This window comes from Drosophila melanogaster, chromosome 2R (assembly GCF_000001215.4).
Source record: "Drosophila melanogaster chromosome 2R".
In the NCBI taxonomy this organism is placed as follows: Eukaryota; Metazoa; Arthropoda; class Insecta; order Diptera; family Drosophilidae; genus Drosophila; species Drosophila melanogaster.
Window position 1 is genome coordinate 2,768,883 of NT_033778.4, and position 16,562 is coordinate 2,785,444.

The 16,562-nt window shown below is 37.3% G+C and overlaps 1 protein-coding gene across 4 annotated transcripts in view; it reads right to left on the reverse strand.

Moving 5' to 3' along the window:
* Positions 1–1,497: 1,497 nt before the first annotated feature.
* Positions 1,498–16,562, reverse strand: part of CG41378 (uncharacterized protein) — a 76,329-nt gene continuing 61,264 nt past the window's right edge. For 3 of the 4 annotated variants that reach the window (NM_001170366.2, NM_001110899.3, NM_001170365.2), the window contains exon 3: positions 1,537–1,828. In NM_001170366.2, the coding sequence (NP_001163837.1) occupies positions 1,583–1,828 (246 nt within the window). In that variant the 3' untranslated portion in view covers positions 1,537–1,582. Of the gene's footprint in view, positions 1,829–16,562 lie in introns of all 4 variants that reach the window. The other variant, NM_001276230.1, reaches the window with a different exon arrangement.

Here is a 16,562-nt window from a genome sequence, read left to right on the forward strand (position 1 = left end):
ACATTCTTTGTTCATTTTCTCACCGCCGCCGTCTTCGCTGTCGCAAACTTCGTTTTCGTCGCTATTCCCGTCGCCGTTGTTGTTGTTGCGGGCGCCGTCTGCACTGTTGTTCTTGTAACTGCGTATCCCGCTTTTGTCGTCATGTTCGCCGTTACTTTTGTCGTTGCGCACAGTGCTCTTCTCATCGCCGTCTTCGTTGCTATCTCCAGCTTCGCTGTCACTTTCGTCGTCTTTATGCTCTCCGTCTTTTCCGTTATTTCTTTTTCCTTTTTGAACATTATTATTGCTGCTTCCGAAATCTTCTTCCTCGCTTTTTAATAATAATTTCAATTGATTTCGCTTTTCGTTTGTTAAATTATTCAAACGCAAAATCAATTCTCTTTTTGTTCCCGTGGTTGGTTCTTTTACTTCACTCAACCATCCTTTCAATTGCGCCGTCGATGCATTGCTTATATTCATTTTTTTTTCTCTTTGGCTCGTGATCGGCCCACTTCTGATATTGTAGGGGTATTATAAATCCTTTTGTTTACTCTCCGTTTCGTGCGTTGTTCGCAGTGCTGTTTGGTGTTGTTTTTGTTTGCACATAAATATGTTAGCTTATTTTAGTCGAAGAACATTAAGATTAAATACATATATCCAGATTAAACTCATAATACAACTGTTAAGAAGCCATCGAGATGATCCTGATAGTACAACGGATGAAGTATTAAGAGATGCAACAGTCGTTGCAGAGTCAATTGGGTTGGTGGAGGATATGCCATCACTTCCTCGTATATTTGGTAAGCAATGTAACCGAAATAACCAAAACCAAGCCTGGCTTTGATGAGTGTTCACCGACGACTACTTATGGACGATTTGGATGAATTCAATAACAAAGTTTTAAAAGAATTTAGAAAAACCCCAGAAAGTTATATTTGCTTCAGCTTTGTTCCATTTAAAATAAAAATTGCAGTTTAAAAAAAACTTATTTGTTTTGTATTTGTATATACCCTTCACTCAAAAAGTGAATATTTAGTTAGGTATGAGAGGGTTTGTAATTTACAAAAGGAGGCGTCGCAGACTTATACTTATTTGCACAGATGCCATATATGCCACAAAGCTGTTATTTTCGAAAATATCTTAACCATATTATGCCTCATGAAATCGGGTTATCCAACCGCCAGCAAGCAAGGCCAGTTTTTCCAATGGTTAAGAAACTAATAACGATCCTCATAGACCCGACTTTTGTTTTTTGTAAGATTTTCGAGAATTTTAAATTTTTATAAGCGTGTAAATAATAAAGTTTACTATGTTGAGGAATAATTCACTGTCTACAAATAGAAATAGAAGTTTTCAAACTGTTCTCACTGGCTACTTAAGCGCAACTTGAATTCAGATGTTTTGCTGAAAACATTACCTAAGAGGATAAATTTTATTTAGTTGGAGATTTCTTTGTTTTTTTCATGTTTTTAAAAGCCCCCCAGCTATATTTTTTTTATGGCACCAAGTAGTAAGGAAATATCTTAAAATTTTAAATTTATTCACATTTTTTTTTTTGAGAACAAGTACAGAAAGTTAAAAACAAAAGTTTCAGTTTTTATTTTTAAATTTTGCATATATCTTTAACTTCTCTGGAGTCTCCAGCTGCTTTACACACTTCAGAAAGTAAGTCTTTTAATATTGATTCTTGCCTTCCTTGGGAGCCATCTATTGTGATTGTTGGAATAAACGTAATAGGAGGCCTTAGTGAGTTAGTTGATTCTCCAATTACTTTAAGCAAATCCACACCACGATAACTTTCAAAACAATTTTGGATGACGCTATCGTCAAAATTGATTTGACTTGTGCACTGAAAGATATAAAAATTTATATTGAATATAAGTCCGAAAAAAGTTGTAATCAATTGTTCTTAGAATACCAGAAAGTTATTCCTTTCTTTAAATTAGTTATTTTATTATAAATTTGTTTATGTAAAAATAATAATAATACTATTAACTATTTCCCTTGTTATACCCGTTACTCGTAGAGTAAAATGATATACTAGATTCGTTAAAAAGTATGTAACAGGCAAAAGGAAGCGTTTCCGACCATATAAGGTATTGTAATATGAAAATCCTTGTAGTTGTTTGTTCTTTGTGGAGCATAGCTCCGTTTATTTGATTGACAGGCTCGTGTCAATGGTAAAATTCGACTGATTCTTAAAGCTAAAACAATATTCTTAGGCTATTAATTGCGCCTTCGCTGCCTGGTGAAGTCGGCAGAGAAGCGACTCTTATGTATATATGTTAAAGAGTTGAGCGAAAATGATATGTGCGCACATTATGTATGTATGTATGTATGTAGCTCATAAGCGGGCGATCATATAACGCTTCCACTTGAACATTATTGTTTATGCTAGTATTCTAAATATATGTGTACGCATACCACATCTCCTTCCTTTTAAAAATAACGTAACATAGTGTAGTTATTTTATTCTATTATTGTTATTATTATTTTTTTTTTTTTGGCTTCTTAAATTGTATTTTTCCATTATTAGAATGCTATTTGTATTAAATCATGACGTCATTTATGAATAAAAAACTTTTAATCGATCTTTATGGACTATTTGTCTTTTTATTTTTATTCTTTGATATTGTTATATTGTCTCTTTCTTCTATCTTGTTTACCTTATAGGGTACCGTATATTTAAAATTTAATTTATGACCTACTTCATTTCTAAATACAACTTTATCTCCTACTGTTATTTCTATATTTTTGGTTTGTAAATCATAGTTTTCCTTATCTTTTTTTTATGCTCTTCAAGCATAGTTCTAGCTCTTTTATATGCTACTTCTAATCTATATTTTATATTCTTCGAGTAATCTTCTACATTATACAGTGGTTCTATTCTATTTGTTTTATTAACATTTGCGAACTGCCTTGGTAATCTTCCAAAAACTAGTTCATATGGACAGTAATCATGCATGACTCATGGTGTTGTGTTGAAACAATATACAAAATATTGTATCCAAACGTCCCAATCAGTTTTGTCTGCAGAAATGTATGAACGAATGTATTCATTGAATGTTCTATGACTTCGTTCGATTGTCCCTAAAGTACGGTGGTGATATGCGGTGGATGTAAGATTTTAAATCTTCATATATTTACACATATCTTCAATTACCTTTACCTTATTACCTTTTTATACTCGTTACCCATGTCCGAAATGAACGGGTTCATTGGACCGTACTTTAGTATACAATTTTCGAATATAGCTTGGGACAGTATTTGCGCTCTTGTTCGCGACAGGTATGCCTACCAGATATTTTGTTAAATCACATATTAGTGTGACGATGTATTCATTGCGATATTCTGTTTTCGGTAGTGGACCAACTGTGTCCGCTATCACTAATCAAAAGCATTTGTTGGGGTTTCTGTATGAGTCATTGGGGTCTTCGTATGTGTCGTTGTTTTCGACATTTGGCATTTATGACATCTACGTAGGTACTCTTTTATATGACGAGTCATATTTTTCCAATAATAGTGTCTTTTTATTTTTGCTAGCGTTCTTGTCATGCCTGTATGACCTCCTTGAATTGGATCGCTACTGGATCGCGCTACTCTCAATTTTATATTGCCCATATTTTTGAAAGTATCTATTGAAATGGTTTCAAAGATTTTTTTTACTTGGTGCCAATTTGAGTTGGCTGATTTTTAGTATAACGGCTTGCATTTCAAGCCTGTGGAAGAACTGACCTAAATTGAAAATTCCATTGGTATATAAATCGTCAACATCAATTCTTGCAATAACTTTATTTCCTCTTTTTAGTAAACAAATAGATTCAGTTATTCGCAAGGTCACTACTTTTCGTACTTCATCATTTGTTATGACTTCGTGTCCGTTGGGCTTAGATACATTTTCGATACTTTGCCTAGGCAATAGTTCCTTATTTGTTACTGTACAGTTTTTATCTTGTCTACTTTCTGATTGTTTCGGCTTCCTCTATTTGAGTAGCCACGGCCTCTATAATTGTTACCATTATTTTGGTTACCGTTATTGCCGTAATTGTTCTTGTATTGGTTATTGTAATGGCCTCTGCCGCGACCATTACCTCTACAACCTTGGCCTCTAAAGTTAGAGTTAGAGTAACCTCTCTTTGAATACATTACATGATTCACATTTCCGGTTACTCTGGTGCTAGTTCTTCTGTACGCACCTATGGCAGCATCCATAGTTGTGCACGTACCTGCTTCTAGCACAGTCTTCACACTTTCGTGTTCGGTCTTTTTTATCATAACATCGATGGCATCCCTAGTACTCAATCTATTGGCTTGCTCACTGTGTAAACCTTCATCGATATACGAGCCTTCTAAGAGCTTACGTAAATTATCAACTTCGGTTGTGAACTGTGTAGCTGTTTTGCCTCTTTGTTGTACTGTAGATAATTTTGCCTTGATGTTTTGGGATGTCTCCCCAACAATTGAAGTTTGCAGTTTATTAATTATTGCTTCAATTGTAGATTCGCTCAGTACCAGATTCAGAGTAGTGCCAATCAATTTTGATTTTATTACTTGGACTGCAATGTCCTCAAATGGTCCTTTTGCAAGGTCTACTAATTTGATGGCCATAATAAACCTCTGAAGATGGATCTTTTGTCCATCAAACTCCGGAACTGCCGCTGTCATTTTGCTTAAAGTTATTTCCTGTTCTTCTTTTTTCCCTGAATCTTCTGGCAATTGCAACATTGCTGGTATTGTTAGATCGTTCAGATCTTCTTCTTTGATTTCTAGTTCAGTCAGAATCATTGAGTGATTCTGTTTCTTCTTCACTTAGAGTCAAGAGGAATTAAGAATTGTTGGTATGGATATGTTTAAATCGAACCTTTCTTTGATATTTATTAGATTATTATATATTCTATTATTATTCTATATTATGCTATATTCTTATTAGCAGTTTGCTTATCAAATTTTTCATTTATTCCATTTAAGATGGCTGCTAAATTTTGCCAATCCATAATTTATATGTAGAAAGTAGTAGTAAAGTAGAAAGTTTTTTTTATTATTTTATTATTATTTTTATTTCATTAGTGACCTCATTATTTAAAAATTAAATTGTTTCTAGGCCATTGGCCCTGCTATTATATCTTTTCTTTAAGCATTTATTATGGAGTTTGTACACTTTTATGAGTGCATGTATCATCATTAATATAAAAATTGCTAACAAGAGTAGAGTTATATAGCTTAAATTGTTTGACTCCATCTCCACTTTGTTTATTACATTTGCAGTGGAATCCGCTGTTGTATCAATTAAACCCATATTGGGTTTAAAGATTTCTTCAATTTTTTTCGCAAATTTCTTCCTATATATTCTGGGTGTTACTATTGACATTTACTTTAAAAATGGTATTGCTATTAGTATTTTTATTTTTGAATTTTATGTTAATTAATTCTTTGTTAAAGAAAATTTAGTTTTTTTTTATAAGTATGTATATACAGCTGTGTTCAGAAAAATAGCAGTGCTTTGGACTTGAGAGTTTAAGATAAAAAATACCTATGATTTACAGTTTTAATGGGAATTTTTTTTTATAATATCATTAGGTATTAAATTTCAAACAATTTAACAAATGTTTCACTTTTATTTCTTCAATAGTTTCGAAAATATAGATTAAAACAACATAATAGGCAGAAATTCTGGTGTTCAATGAAATAGCAGTGCTAAGAAAAAATTGTAACAAAATTCAACTTGACTTAGAACGAACTTAGTTTTTCTTTTTAATATGTTAATTAGGGCCTAATACTTGGCTGGAAAGCCTTAGTTAGCCAGCACAGCCAGTAGTCGTCTCCGAATAGTAACGTCACTGATTCCCAAGTTCAGCTCAGACTTTATGTCCCTAGAGGATGCAAAAGGATAGGCGTTGCTCTAACGAACTATGCGTCGATCCTCTATATCTGTGGTTTTTTGTTTGGTACCACGGGTTTCGGGCTTCCATTCATATTTAATGGCATTGGATACCATTTTGGAAAACATTCAAGGGTTTTTTGAATGTCCCTATATGTTTTTCCTTCCTTTCTAAGCTTATGAATTTACATTCTTTTCTGCTGGGAGCAGTGCTTTCCTCTAGCCACTAAAATATATTTTTTTTATTTTTTTTAATGTATTGCCCTTTTAAATATACTAATTAACTTAACCAAACTCACTTTTTAGAAAATATTGACAATTTCGGGACTTTACGTTGGTCAAAACCAGACACTGCTATTCTTATGAACAGCCTAAAAGTTGTGATTTTGCTCAAGAATGTAAATAAAAAAAGGATAACAAGAAAAACTAACCGGATTTTCTTTTTTTCCCTATCTACACATTGCATTTAACAAAAATAAGTGGGATAAAAAGTCGATTCCGAAAAGGGACATGGAAAAATACCTTTGTATTACTTAGTTTCCTTCGCACTGCTATTTTTCTGAACACAGCTGTATAAGTTAACACGAGCAAGTCAGAGGGGTGCAACGACCAGCCGAAATGCCATCCAACACCGGATGTTCCAACAACAACATCGACGACGCTGAATCAGCCCAGTTACGCATTTCGCTTTAGCGAAAGCGATGTGCAAGGATCAGCGTGATGCGAGGCGGGCATGTGCGCGCTGGGTGATCGTCGAAGGCATGTAACTCCAGACGGCACGAGGCGCCTCCAACCGAAGACTTGGCGGCCTTAATAAATTCGATTTGTAGTTACTTCGTAACAGACCAGAATTCAGAGCAGTTGGCTCTAATAAAAGAACCATTTAATAATACAAACGTATTTGGTTTTATTTATATATTTACTTGTTTCTCGTTTATTCTGTTTTCTTTTGCTTAGTTTTTCTTTTTTCATATGTTCCTGCCTATTATATTTGTATAGCTTTACAGGCTATACGGCTCATCGGGAAGAAATATTTCCGCTCAATGTTACAATTTTTGGTTTTTTATAGTTAGAAAAAAAAAAAAGCATCGCAGTGAAATTGAAAAAAAATTACGCTTTCTGAAACGCTGTCGGTTCCCTTGCTGGCTTAACTGGACGCGTTGCAGTTTTAGTTTTTATATTATTTGTGGTTTCGATGAATGAGAGAGTTGGGCTTTGGGTTTTTATTGACGCCTTTTTTAATTCTTGTTGTAAGAAATCAAGCTCCGCTTGTAGTTTGTGAGCAGTTGACCAGGCTGGTGGTGGCCATCTTAGGTGAGCTATTCTCTTTTTTTTTGCCGCACACCGCCACGCTTGTTTCCCATTGCCTCACTCTACTCACTCAAAATTTTGTTTTTTTCATCCGTGTCTCCAGTCCAGTCCAGATCAATTTTTGATTTTATAGGGATTTTAGGAGTCCTTAATCCTTTGTAGTTCTAAGGCCCCTTGTCCTTAGGCCTTAGATCCGACGTCCTGTCACGGTCGCAATGTAATATGAAAATCCTTGTAGTTGTTATTTGTGGAGCATAGCTCCGTTTATTTGATTGACAGGCTCGTGTCAATGGTAAAATTCGACTAATTCTTAAAGTACAATATTCTTTTTAGGCTATTAATTGCGCCTTCGCTGCCTGGTGAAGTCGGCAGAGAAGCGGCTGTTATATATGTATGTTAAAAAGTTGAGCGAAAATGCTATGTGCGCACAGTATGTAAGTATGTATGTAGTGGCATTTGGTTAGCGTGTGAATGCTGACCATGCACTTATGTATGTAGCTCATAAGCGGGCGATCATATAACGGTTCCACTTGAACATTATTGTTTATGCTAGTATTCTGAGTACATTGTACTCTATGTAACTATGTATTCTAAATATGTGTGTACGTGTACCACAGTATATATATTCTTGATCAGGATCAATAGCCGAGCCGATCTGGTCTCAGGTGCTAAATAAAACCTTTAAGGTGGAGATTCAGCATACAGATTCTAGAGACACCGCAGCGCAAGTTTGTTGACCCATGTTGCCGCGAACATTCTAACGTCCTAAAACCGCTCAAAACTGTCACGCCCACACGCGTGTGACTTCGAACTATAATAATCATGAGTCCCAGGTTCTGCCGACTGAGCTAGCCAGGCTATTGGTATATATATATATATATATAATATATATTTTGATATAAAAACAAATTTAGCTCATGGGGTTTTTGTATAATTATTTATGCGTAAAAGTATATATATATAGTATAGTATATAAGTATATATATTATATATTTGTATACATCTGTTTTATATTGAAAGACGCCTACAAATTGTTTAAACCAGCCAAACATTTAAGAATGTTTCTTTTTATTATTTGTCTTTCCGATTTCAAGCACTCGAACCGCCCAAAACTTTCATGGCCACATTTTTTTAACAATTTGGGATATCGTTAATTTTAATTTTTCATGAATGATATGCCGAAAACATTTTGTCCACGTCCACTCTGACGCCTAAAACACGCATTAAAATTATTTATTTTTTCGCCGATTTCTACCGATATTCCTTAAAAATTTTGAACATTTTTGGTCTCACTTGGGTAACGGGTATCTGATAGTCGGGGAATTCGCCTATAGCATTCTCTTATTTTTATATTTTATTTAATGCCTCAATACTTCATTTTATACTTTACTTAAGATTTCTTGAAACAAATAAAACCGGTAAAATATAGTAGCTTAGCAGCCTTCCACTCAAAGAAGGCAACATCTGATCAGCATTCAGGATCCTTATTTCATCATCACCAGCTCCCCGAGGACCGGCCGTATAGAATCGTATTGCGTAACATACCCCATGGAGTATGTCTACAGAATGAAGGCCATATCGTTGTACGTGTATATACTCCACGCAATAAGTCGACCTCCCTCCCCCTTAATATGAGGTTTATTGATCTCAAAAAAGCGGGAAATAACAAGCTTGTTAAGAATATTCTTGTCTTGAGTGATATGGGAGAAACCACGTAAGCAAGTCGAGCCTGTACAATGCCATAGATGTCAAGGCTATGGCCATACCAAAACGTATTGTTCTCGGCATTTTATTTGCAGAGAATGTGGAGAAAACCACCCCATTTCGGAGTGTAGGCTCAAGCAAGATGATGCCAGATGCTGTTATCACTGTGGAAAGCCCCCTGCAGCTAACTTTAAAGGTTGCATTAAATACCTTAAAGAAGCTTCTACTCGTAAGCATCATTTGAAGACCAATGAACCCACTGCTGCTGGTCCTATTAACGGATCCCCTGCCCTTGGCGTTGGAAGGCCGTCTTTTGCGTCCGTTGTCAGAGGAAATCAGCCTGCTGTTCAGCCAATTCATTGGCCTGCCGCTACTGCTACTAATGTAACTACCAACCTGGACTCCAAACTGGAACAGCTTTTTTCTAGGCTTGACAGAATGATGTAGTTAGTGTAAACGTTGATGCAACTACTTCTCCAGACCCGTCCTTCGCCCTCTGCATTTAAAAATGGGTCTTCTTAAGATAGCAGCATGGAATTCAAATGTGGCCTCCTCGAAGACCAATGAGATCCTCGCTTTTATTGAGCTTCACGACATAGACATCCTCCTGATATCAGAAATCCTTTTCTCCTCCCGGTCCAACTTCAGGATGACAGACAACAAGGTGGTGCGGTGATCCTTGTTGGATCAAATATCTCTCATCAACCATTCGACACTCTATCCAAAAATCATATCCAGGCAGTAACTATTCAGCTGACTGCAAGCAGAGGAAACTTTAATGTTCCCTCTGTATACTGCCCTCCGACTCTATTGTTGGGCAGTATACACACAATTTGGCACAAAGTTCCTTGTGGCAGGTGACTGGAACGCAAAACACAGATGGTGGGAAAATTACAGTATCAGAGGTAGGGTGCTGTATTCTTCACGTGCAGAAAATCGAATCGACATCGTTGCAACTTGAGAAGTCACATAACATGTGCCATTGATTTTGGGATCTCCAAAGGCTTTAGACAGCAATAAATCAGGGTGAATGTGCTGACAGAACTGTCATCTGATAATCTCCCTTTGCTCTTTGAGCCATAATTTAGATCATTTTTAAATATTTAGAAGTGTTACAAAAATGCTGTCTCCACAAGCGGACGTTCGGATCTTTAAAGAGCACATCGAGGCTACTGTAGAACTCAGAATATTACGTACGTACGTCGACTACTTCACATCTGCAATCATTGAAGCTGCCCCAACCCCTTCCCAAGTTGGTCTCACGACCATAAGGAGGCCTCCCATTTTAAGCTTGGAGGCTAGGGACTTGCTCAGCCAAAAAAACGCCTCAGAAGGCTATACATCACGACAGGAGATCCAACAATATTCAAGTACTACTAATAGACTGTGCCGTCCGCTAGCCAATAACCGTAAAGCAAACCAAAAATAAGGTATCATTGGAGAGTGCTGGATTCTCAATATGGAAACTCACGAGAGGCAAGAGACAGCTTTTGTGTCAATCACCAATTCAGGACCGAGGTGGCATCTGGCTTAAGACGGATGATGAGAAAGCGAGTGCTTTTACTTCGTACCTGGCCTCCACTTTCATGCCCTTCAATTTAACGGACGACACCAATCGTGAAACCATCGTAAATTTTTTGGATACTCCGACTACAATAACTACTACTACTATACCTATAAGACATACCTCACCGCAGGAAGTAATGATGCAACTAAAGGCTTTGCAACCTAAAAAAAACCGCTGGTTACGATGGCATAGACAACAGAACTGCGAAATTTCTACCACGCAAGGGAGTGCTTACTCTTGTGAAAATATTTAATGCCATGCTTAGTTTAGGTTATTTCCCCAGGCAATGGAAGCGTGCGCGCATTTTAATGATCCACTAAGCTGGAAAGTCACCAACCCAGTTCGACTCATACCGCCCGATAAGCCTGCTACCAACTTTCTCCAAAGTTTTTGAGAGAATTTTGCTTACCCGCTTGATGGAACTGCAGCAGGTAACAGAACACATCCTACAACACCAATTCGGCTTCAGGAAGTCTCATGGTTGCCGCGAACAAATCTATCGCCTTGTAATGTACATCACACATGTCTTTGAGCACAAGCTTAACACAGTCGGCAAGCGTGTGGCATGAAGGTCTGCCATTTAAAATGAAAGATCTCCTCCCAGCAGCCCATTATGCCATCCTCAGCGACTTCATCGCTGATCGGACCATCGATGTTGCAGTACGAGACTGTCAGGGGTTCCCCAAGGAAGTGTGCTTGGACCCTTCCTGTATACCCTGTACACTGCTGTCTGCTGTGCACTAAAACACCGATAAAGCCTCTCCTGCTCAGCTGCTCCTGGCCACCTACGCTGATGACAACGCCATGCTTTTGTACTCATCGCACTCATCCTTGCAATTCGCTTCCAATGCAATCGATGAACTGCCTAAGGGAACATAGCCATTAACTGCAGCAAGTCGGCCAGATTTACCATGCGACCTCAAGCCTGCCTCGGCCTTCTCTTCGACGGAAATACCATTGACTACGTCTCACCCAACTGCTACCTCGGAATTCACCTTGATCGGACGCTGAGTTGGAAAGCCCATATCACGGCAGTTAGAGCCAAATTCTCATAAAAACTGAAAAACTGGACTGGCTTCTACACTCAAGAAAACTACATTTGGCAAGTAAGGCTCTCTTAATAAAAGCGATATTAGGTCCAACACTGAGCTACGCTATCCAAGTTTGGGGAACTGTCTCTAAGACTCAGATCAATACGTTTAGAGTAATACAATCGCTAGCGGCACGACATGCATCTGGGCTACCCTGGTATGTGAGCAACCGAGTTAAAAGTTGTCCCACTGGGAGACCAAGTAAACTTCCACAGCAGCCGATATGCCGATAGAGTTAGCGTCCACCCGAACAAGATGGCGAATGAACTTGTCGACCCTATTTCCCACCGACGCACTTCGTTTTTTTTTGGGCAGTCTAAGTATTTATGTCAATATATCGTTCTTTGGCAATAATTTTCTAAAAATTGACCGAAAGCTTCACTAAATCGTTTTATGAGCTTTTAAAGGTGAAGTGTTGAACAGCTGATTGAGAGAAAGCAATTCCCGCCAAATTATTTCCTTACTTTTGCACTTACGATCGTTAATACGCATCCATAAATTATAGTAAAATATGGAAAATAAAGGCCAAGGTATGTTGTTTTTAACGTATGTAGTTAATATATGTGTAGTTGTACTATATTTTTGTGTTGTGTAACATCCAATTTATGTGTATTTTAGCAGAAAATTCTAATGTGTCCCCTGTGTTTTCAGGAGTATAACTAATTTTCTGACAAAAGCTAAAAACGTCAGTTTGTATCTTTAACTAGTGTCTTTGACGGTAAAGTAATATCTTTTGCCTATTTTTGCTCGTTTTCCTAAAATTTGATTTTATATAGGCAAGTTCGAGTTCAGACATAGCGACCTCATGGACATTTGGAGGCGTAACAATCGACAAGTAAGTTATGTTTCAGGTTACGTTTATTCTGCAATTAACAACAATAATCTGGAATCGAAAAAGACAGAAGAGGTTGACAAAAAAAATAGTACATTTTCAATTATTCATTAAAAACTTCCCGAGTGCAACAGACAACTAGCCCGATTTATTTCCAAACATACTAAGTGGATGGCGTCCAAGATAACAAGTCCTGTTAGTGATTTTGAAAACTCCAAGACACCACAGCAGATGGGACGCAGAAACTTATCTTACCAAAATGCAGGAGAAAGACTAAAAAGGAAACTGGCATCCAATCTGGCAAGTTAAAGTGATCACGACACAAGTCTTATGATCCATGCAGCCCCTGTTTCTGGTAGAAATAAATGCAAGAGGGACGTTGCCTTTGTTCTTATTGAAACTTTAAAAACACCAGAATTTTCAAGCGAATCGAGGATGCAAATTCAATGGCAAAAACCAACCCCTCTTTCACCAGATGAGCCTCTAGCTTATCTCCTGGAAATCACGCTGACAAAACAGCAATATATAAGCACCAGGCTTTTAAATAAAAGCCATAACAGCGACATATGTCCGCCCTACAATGAAGTGATCGAAGCAAAATTAAGTGCCGACCAGAGGGTATAGAAGTAATGGAAAACACTGCTCAAGTGCTATTACAAAATCTCTTGGATCATACATCGCAAAGATTAATTAAGTTGCAATCTGATGTTTTCAACCAATTTCCAGATATATTACAAGCAGAAATTTGAAACTGAAGCTCTTGGCACACCAATTTCTGATCAATCATTATTTTTAACTTATGTCATACCCATACAAATTATAGATTCATTTTATCGGCATATCTGGATAAACAGAGCACCGCAGTCCATTTGATTTTGCAGGCCTCTAAAAATTGAGTTGATAAAGGAAACTGCTGTTCGGCTTTGATTCCACTTAAATGCCTAGGCGAAAATGCGAGTGAAGCCCGGAATAAACTTTACAAAAGGGACCGACTATCACATGCAAGGAAAATAGTCGGATCAATACGATGAGTGATATTTTCCACATAGCGCTTGATTCCTCGGACCCACAATAGTGGGTATAATAATCAACAATTTGTTTAAAAGAAAGAGAGAGAAAAAACAGGAAAAAAACACTTCCGAAGGCAGTAATAAGTCTTTTGGAAATACAGTCTGTCAGACAAAATATTGGATTAACATTCTGATTCTGATTCGAGTTCAGATTCGGAAATCTATAAGGTATAACCAGAAGAAGAAGAGGGCGATTATTTTTAAAACAACAATATACACACTTTTATTAAAAAAAAAAAAAAAACAATCAAATTTCGTTGACTCATGAGACATACCAGTAGTTAATATGGGAGGCAAGAGAGGTGCATGGTCGCACAAACCAAATTTTGTGTGCAAACATTGTGATTTAACAACAAAATGTACAAAGTTTCAAGTCTGTAGCTCAATTTTTAGACTTTATGCCAAATCGAGTACTGGACCACAGTGCGACGTCTGAAGAGAATACATCCCCATGAACTCCTTGCACGTAGGATAGCATAATCTCTCCACGATATATACATTATAATTAAGGAACGATATCCATAATATTATCTTTTGAGCTACACATCACATTTGACAAAAAAATGTTTGTCATGTTCACTTTAACATCTACAAACCGCCCAAAGCTATTACGACTTTACATTTTTCTCCAAAATATATAAAGGTAAAGGTTACTAAAATGAAGTATTTTTTTTTAGCAAACTGATATGCTATCTTGGCGGATTCTGCGACCGAACAACCCAACGAAATAACGCTTGGGGAACCAAAAAAGACCAGGCCTCCACCTATATTCGTAAGAGAAAAGATTACAATTCATTGCTTTGGTTGGTGACACCAAATTCCAAATTATCACGTTTAAAAAGGAGGTAAAGCTGGTAAAAACTACTACACCCACCAATTAAAGATGCAAAGGGCTATAGGTAGTACTTAAGGGCATTGAAGCAACAGCGACACCTGCAGAAATAATTGAGGCTCTGAAGGGTAAAAACTTTTCTGCAAAGACAGCTATTAATATTTTAAACAAAGACAAAGTTACGCAGCCACTATTAGAATAGAACTTGGACCACGAAAAACGAAGTGAATCCAATATACAATCTATAGCACTTGCTACATGTAAGGATCAACGTGGAGGAGCCGCAAATGCAGTAATTGCGCGGAAAAACGTGCTGCAAACTAGTGGTTTGTAAAGGATTAAAGAGCCGCCTAAACAAACGTATTGCCACAGCACATACATACAACAAATTCAATTTCTGCTCTCCCCAACCGATGTTTCAACCACCATTAACTGTCCCAAGCACTACCCCTAAAATTTCCTTTGCTAGCGCCTTAAAATCCGGACTAGAAGAACCCGCCCCACCGACAAGAACTGCATATTCCGAACAAATACCAAATACAAATACATCGTCGTAATGATACTATCAGAAACGAACCTCACAAATAAATACAATTTTCATATGCCAGGATACTTGCTTGTACTTGGTACAAATCATCCAGATGGTTAAGCCAAAGACACTAGACTAACAAGATGCGTAACGCCATACGATTTTTTGGCACACGATTTTTTCGCCGTGGCTCTAGAGGTGGCTCCAGGCTCTCTCGAATTTTTGTTGGAGAGCGGGAGAGCGGAGAGGTCTACAGCGAACAGTTCTTTTCTACGGATACAGTGATAGCAGATAACTGTATGTGTGCACACGTATGCTCATGCATTGTAAATTTGACAAAATATGCCCTTCACCTTAGAAGTTCTTAGACTTTTAATCTATATTATTTTTGATCAATGAACACCAAATTCTTGTTTTATTTCTCAATGTAATGTCTTCATTTTGGAAAATTTATGTTTTAAATTACAGTAGTTATAATATTTTCCTTTGTATTTGCTTTAAATATTTAGTATATTTATTAAGTCATTTGACTTTTTTTTCTTTTTTACTCACACAAGCAAGCAAATTCTATTTTTAGAATTCATAAGCTCTCAGCGTTAGCGAGCGGACAGAGGGCAATTTTGGCCGTAAAAACCACAAGCAGGCTTACAAATGCTCTTAAACAAGAGGAATAAAACAGCCAACGTTCATATATCTCCCATCAGCACTAAGAACCCCCTTTGTGGAGAGCTCACAGAATTCACAGAATATTTTTAGAATTCATAAGCTCTCAGCGTTAGCGAGCGGACAGAGGGCAATTTTGGCCGTAAAAACCACAAGCAGGCTTACAAATGCTCTTAAACAAGAGGAATAAAACAGCCAACGTTCATATATCTCCCATCAGCACTAAGAACCCTTTGTGGAGAGCTCACAGAACCCTTAAGTCTCCAATAGCTTCAATTATGCCACTACGAAGTCCCTCTGGCACCTGGTTTCGCCATTTACAAAATAAAAAAAAAAATTTCGACGAAATCCCGAAACCAACTCATTTATTCTCCCTCCTTTAATAGAAGCAAATTTAGAACCTCAAGAACCCATTGAATTCCGACTATGTGAATTAGCAAAGGTTACCAAACAGTAACTTAAGCCAAAGAAATCGCCTGGCATCGACTTTATAACTCCAAAAACGCTCATTGAACTCCCAAAGTGTGCTATAGATAAAACGCAGCCATTATCATATAGACCGATAAGCTTATTAACTTGTCTCTCAAAGTGGTTTGAAAAATGCTACTCCTACCAATTAGCCCTCATATTAAAATAAACATACTTCCAACATATCAATTTGGATTCAGGGAAAAACATGGAACCATCCACTCGAATCACGTCAGAAATTTGTACTGCTTTTGAGCATCGAGAATATTGTACAGCCATTTTTCTAGACGTCGCGCAGGCATTTGACAGAGAGTGGCTTTTGCCCCAAAACACACATAGCCTACTGAAGACATACCTATACAACAGAGTGTTTGCAATAAGATGCAATACAAGCACCTCACGCGATTGCGCAATCGAAGCTGGAGGAAATGTTCTGGGTACACTCCTATACACCGGATTTCCCCACAGACTACAATATAACAACCTCTACGTTCGCTATATATACCGCGCTACTCAGTCGCTCCAAATGCCCAACAAAAGCCACGGCACTCCTATCTCGAGACTTAAAATCTGTAAAACGATGGCTTTCCAACTAGAAAATCTCAATTAATGTACAAAAAAAGCAAGCAAACAAACAA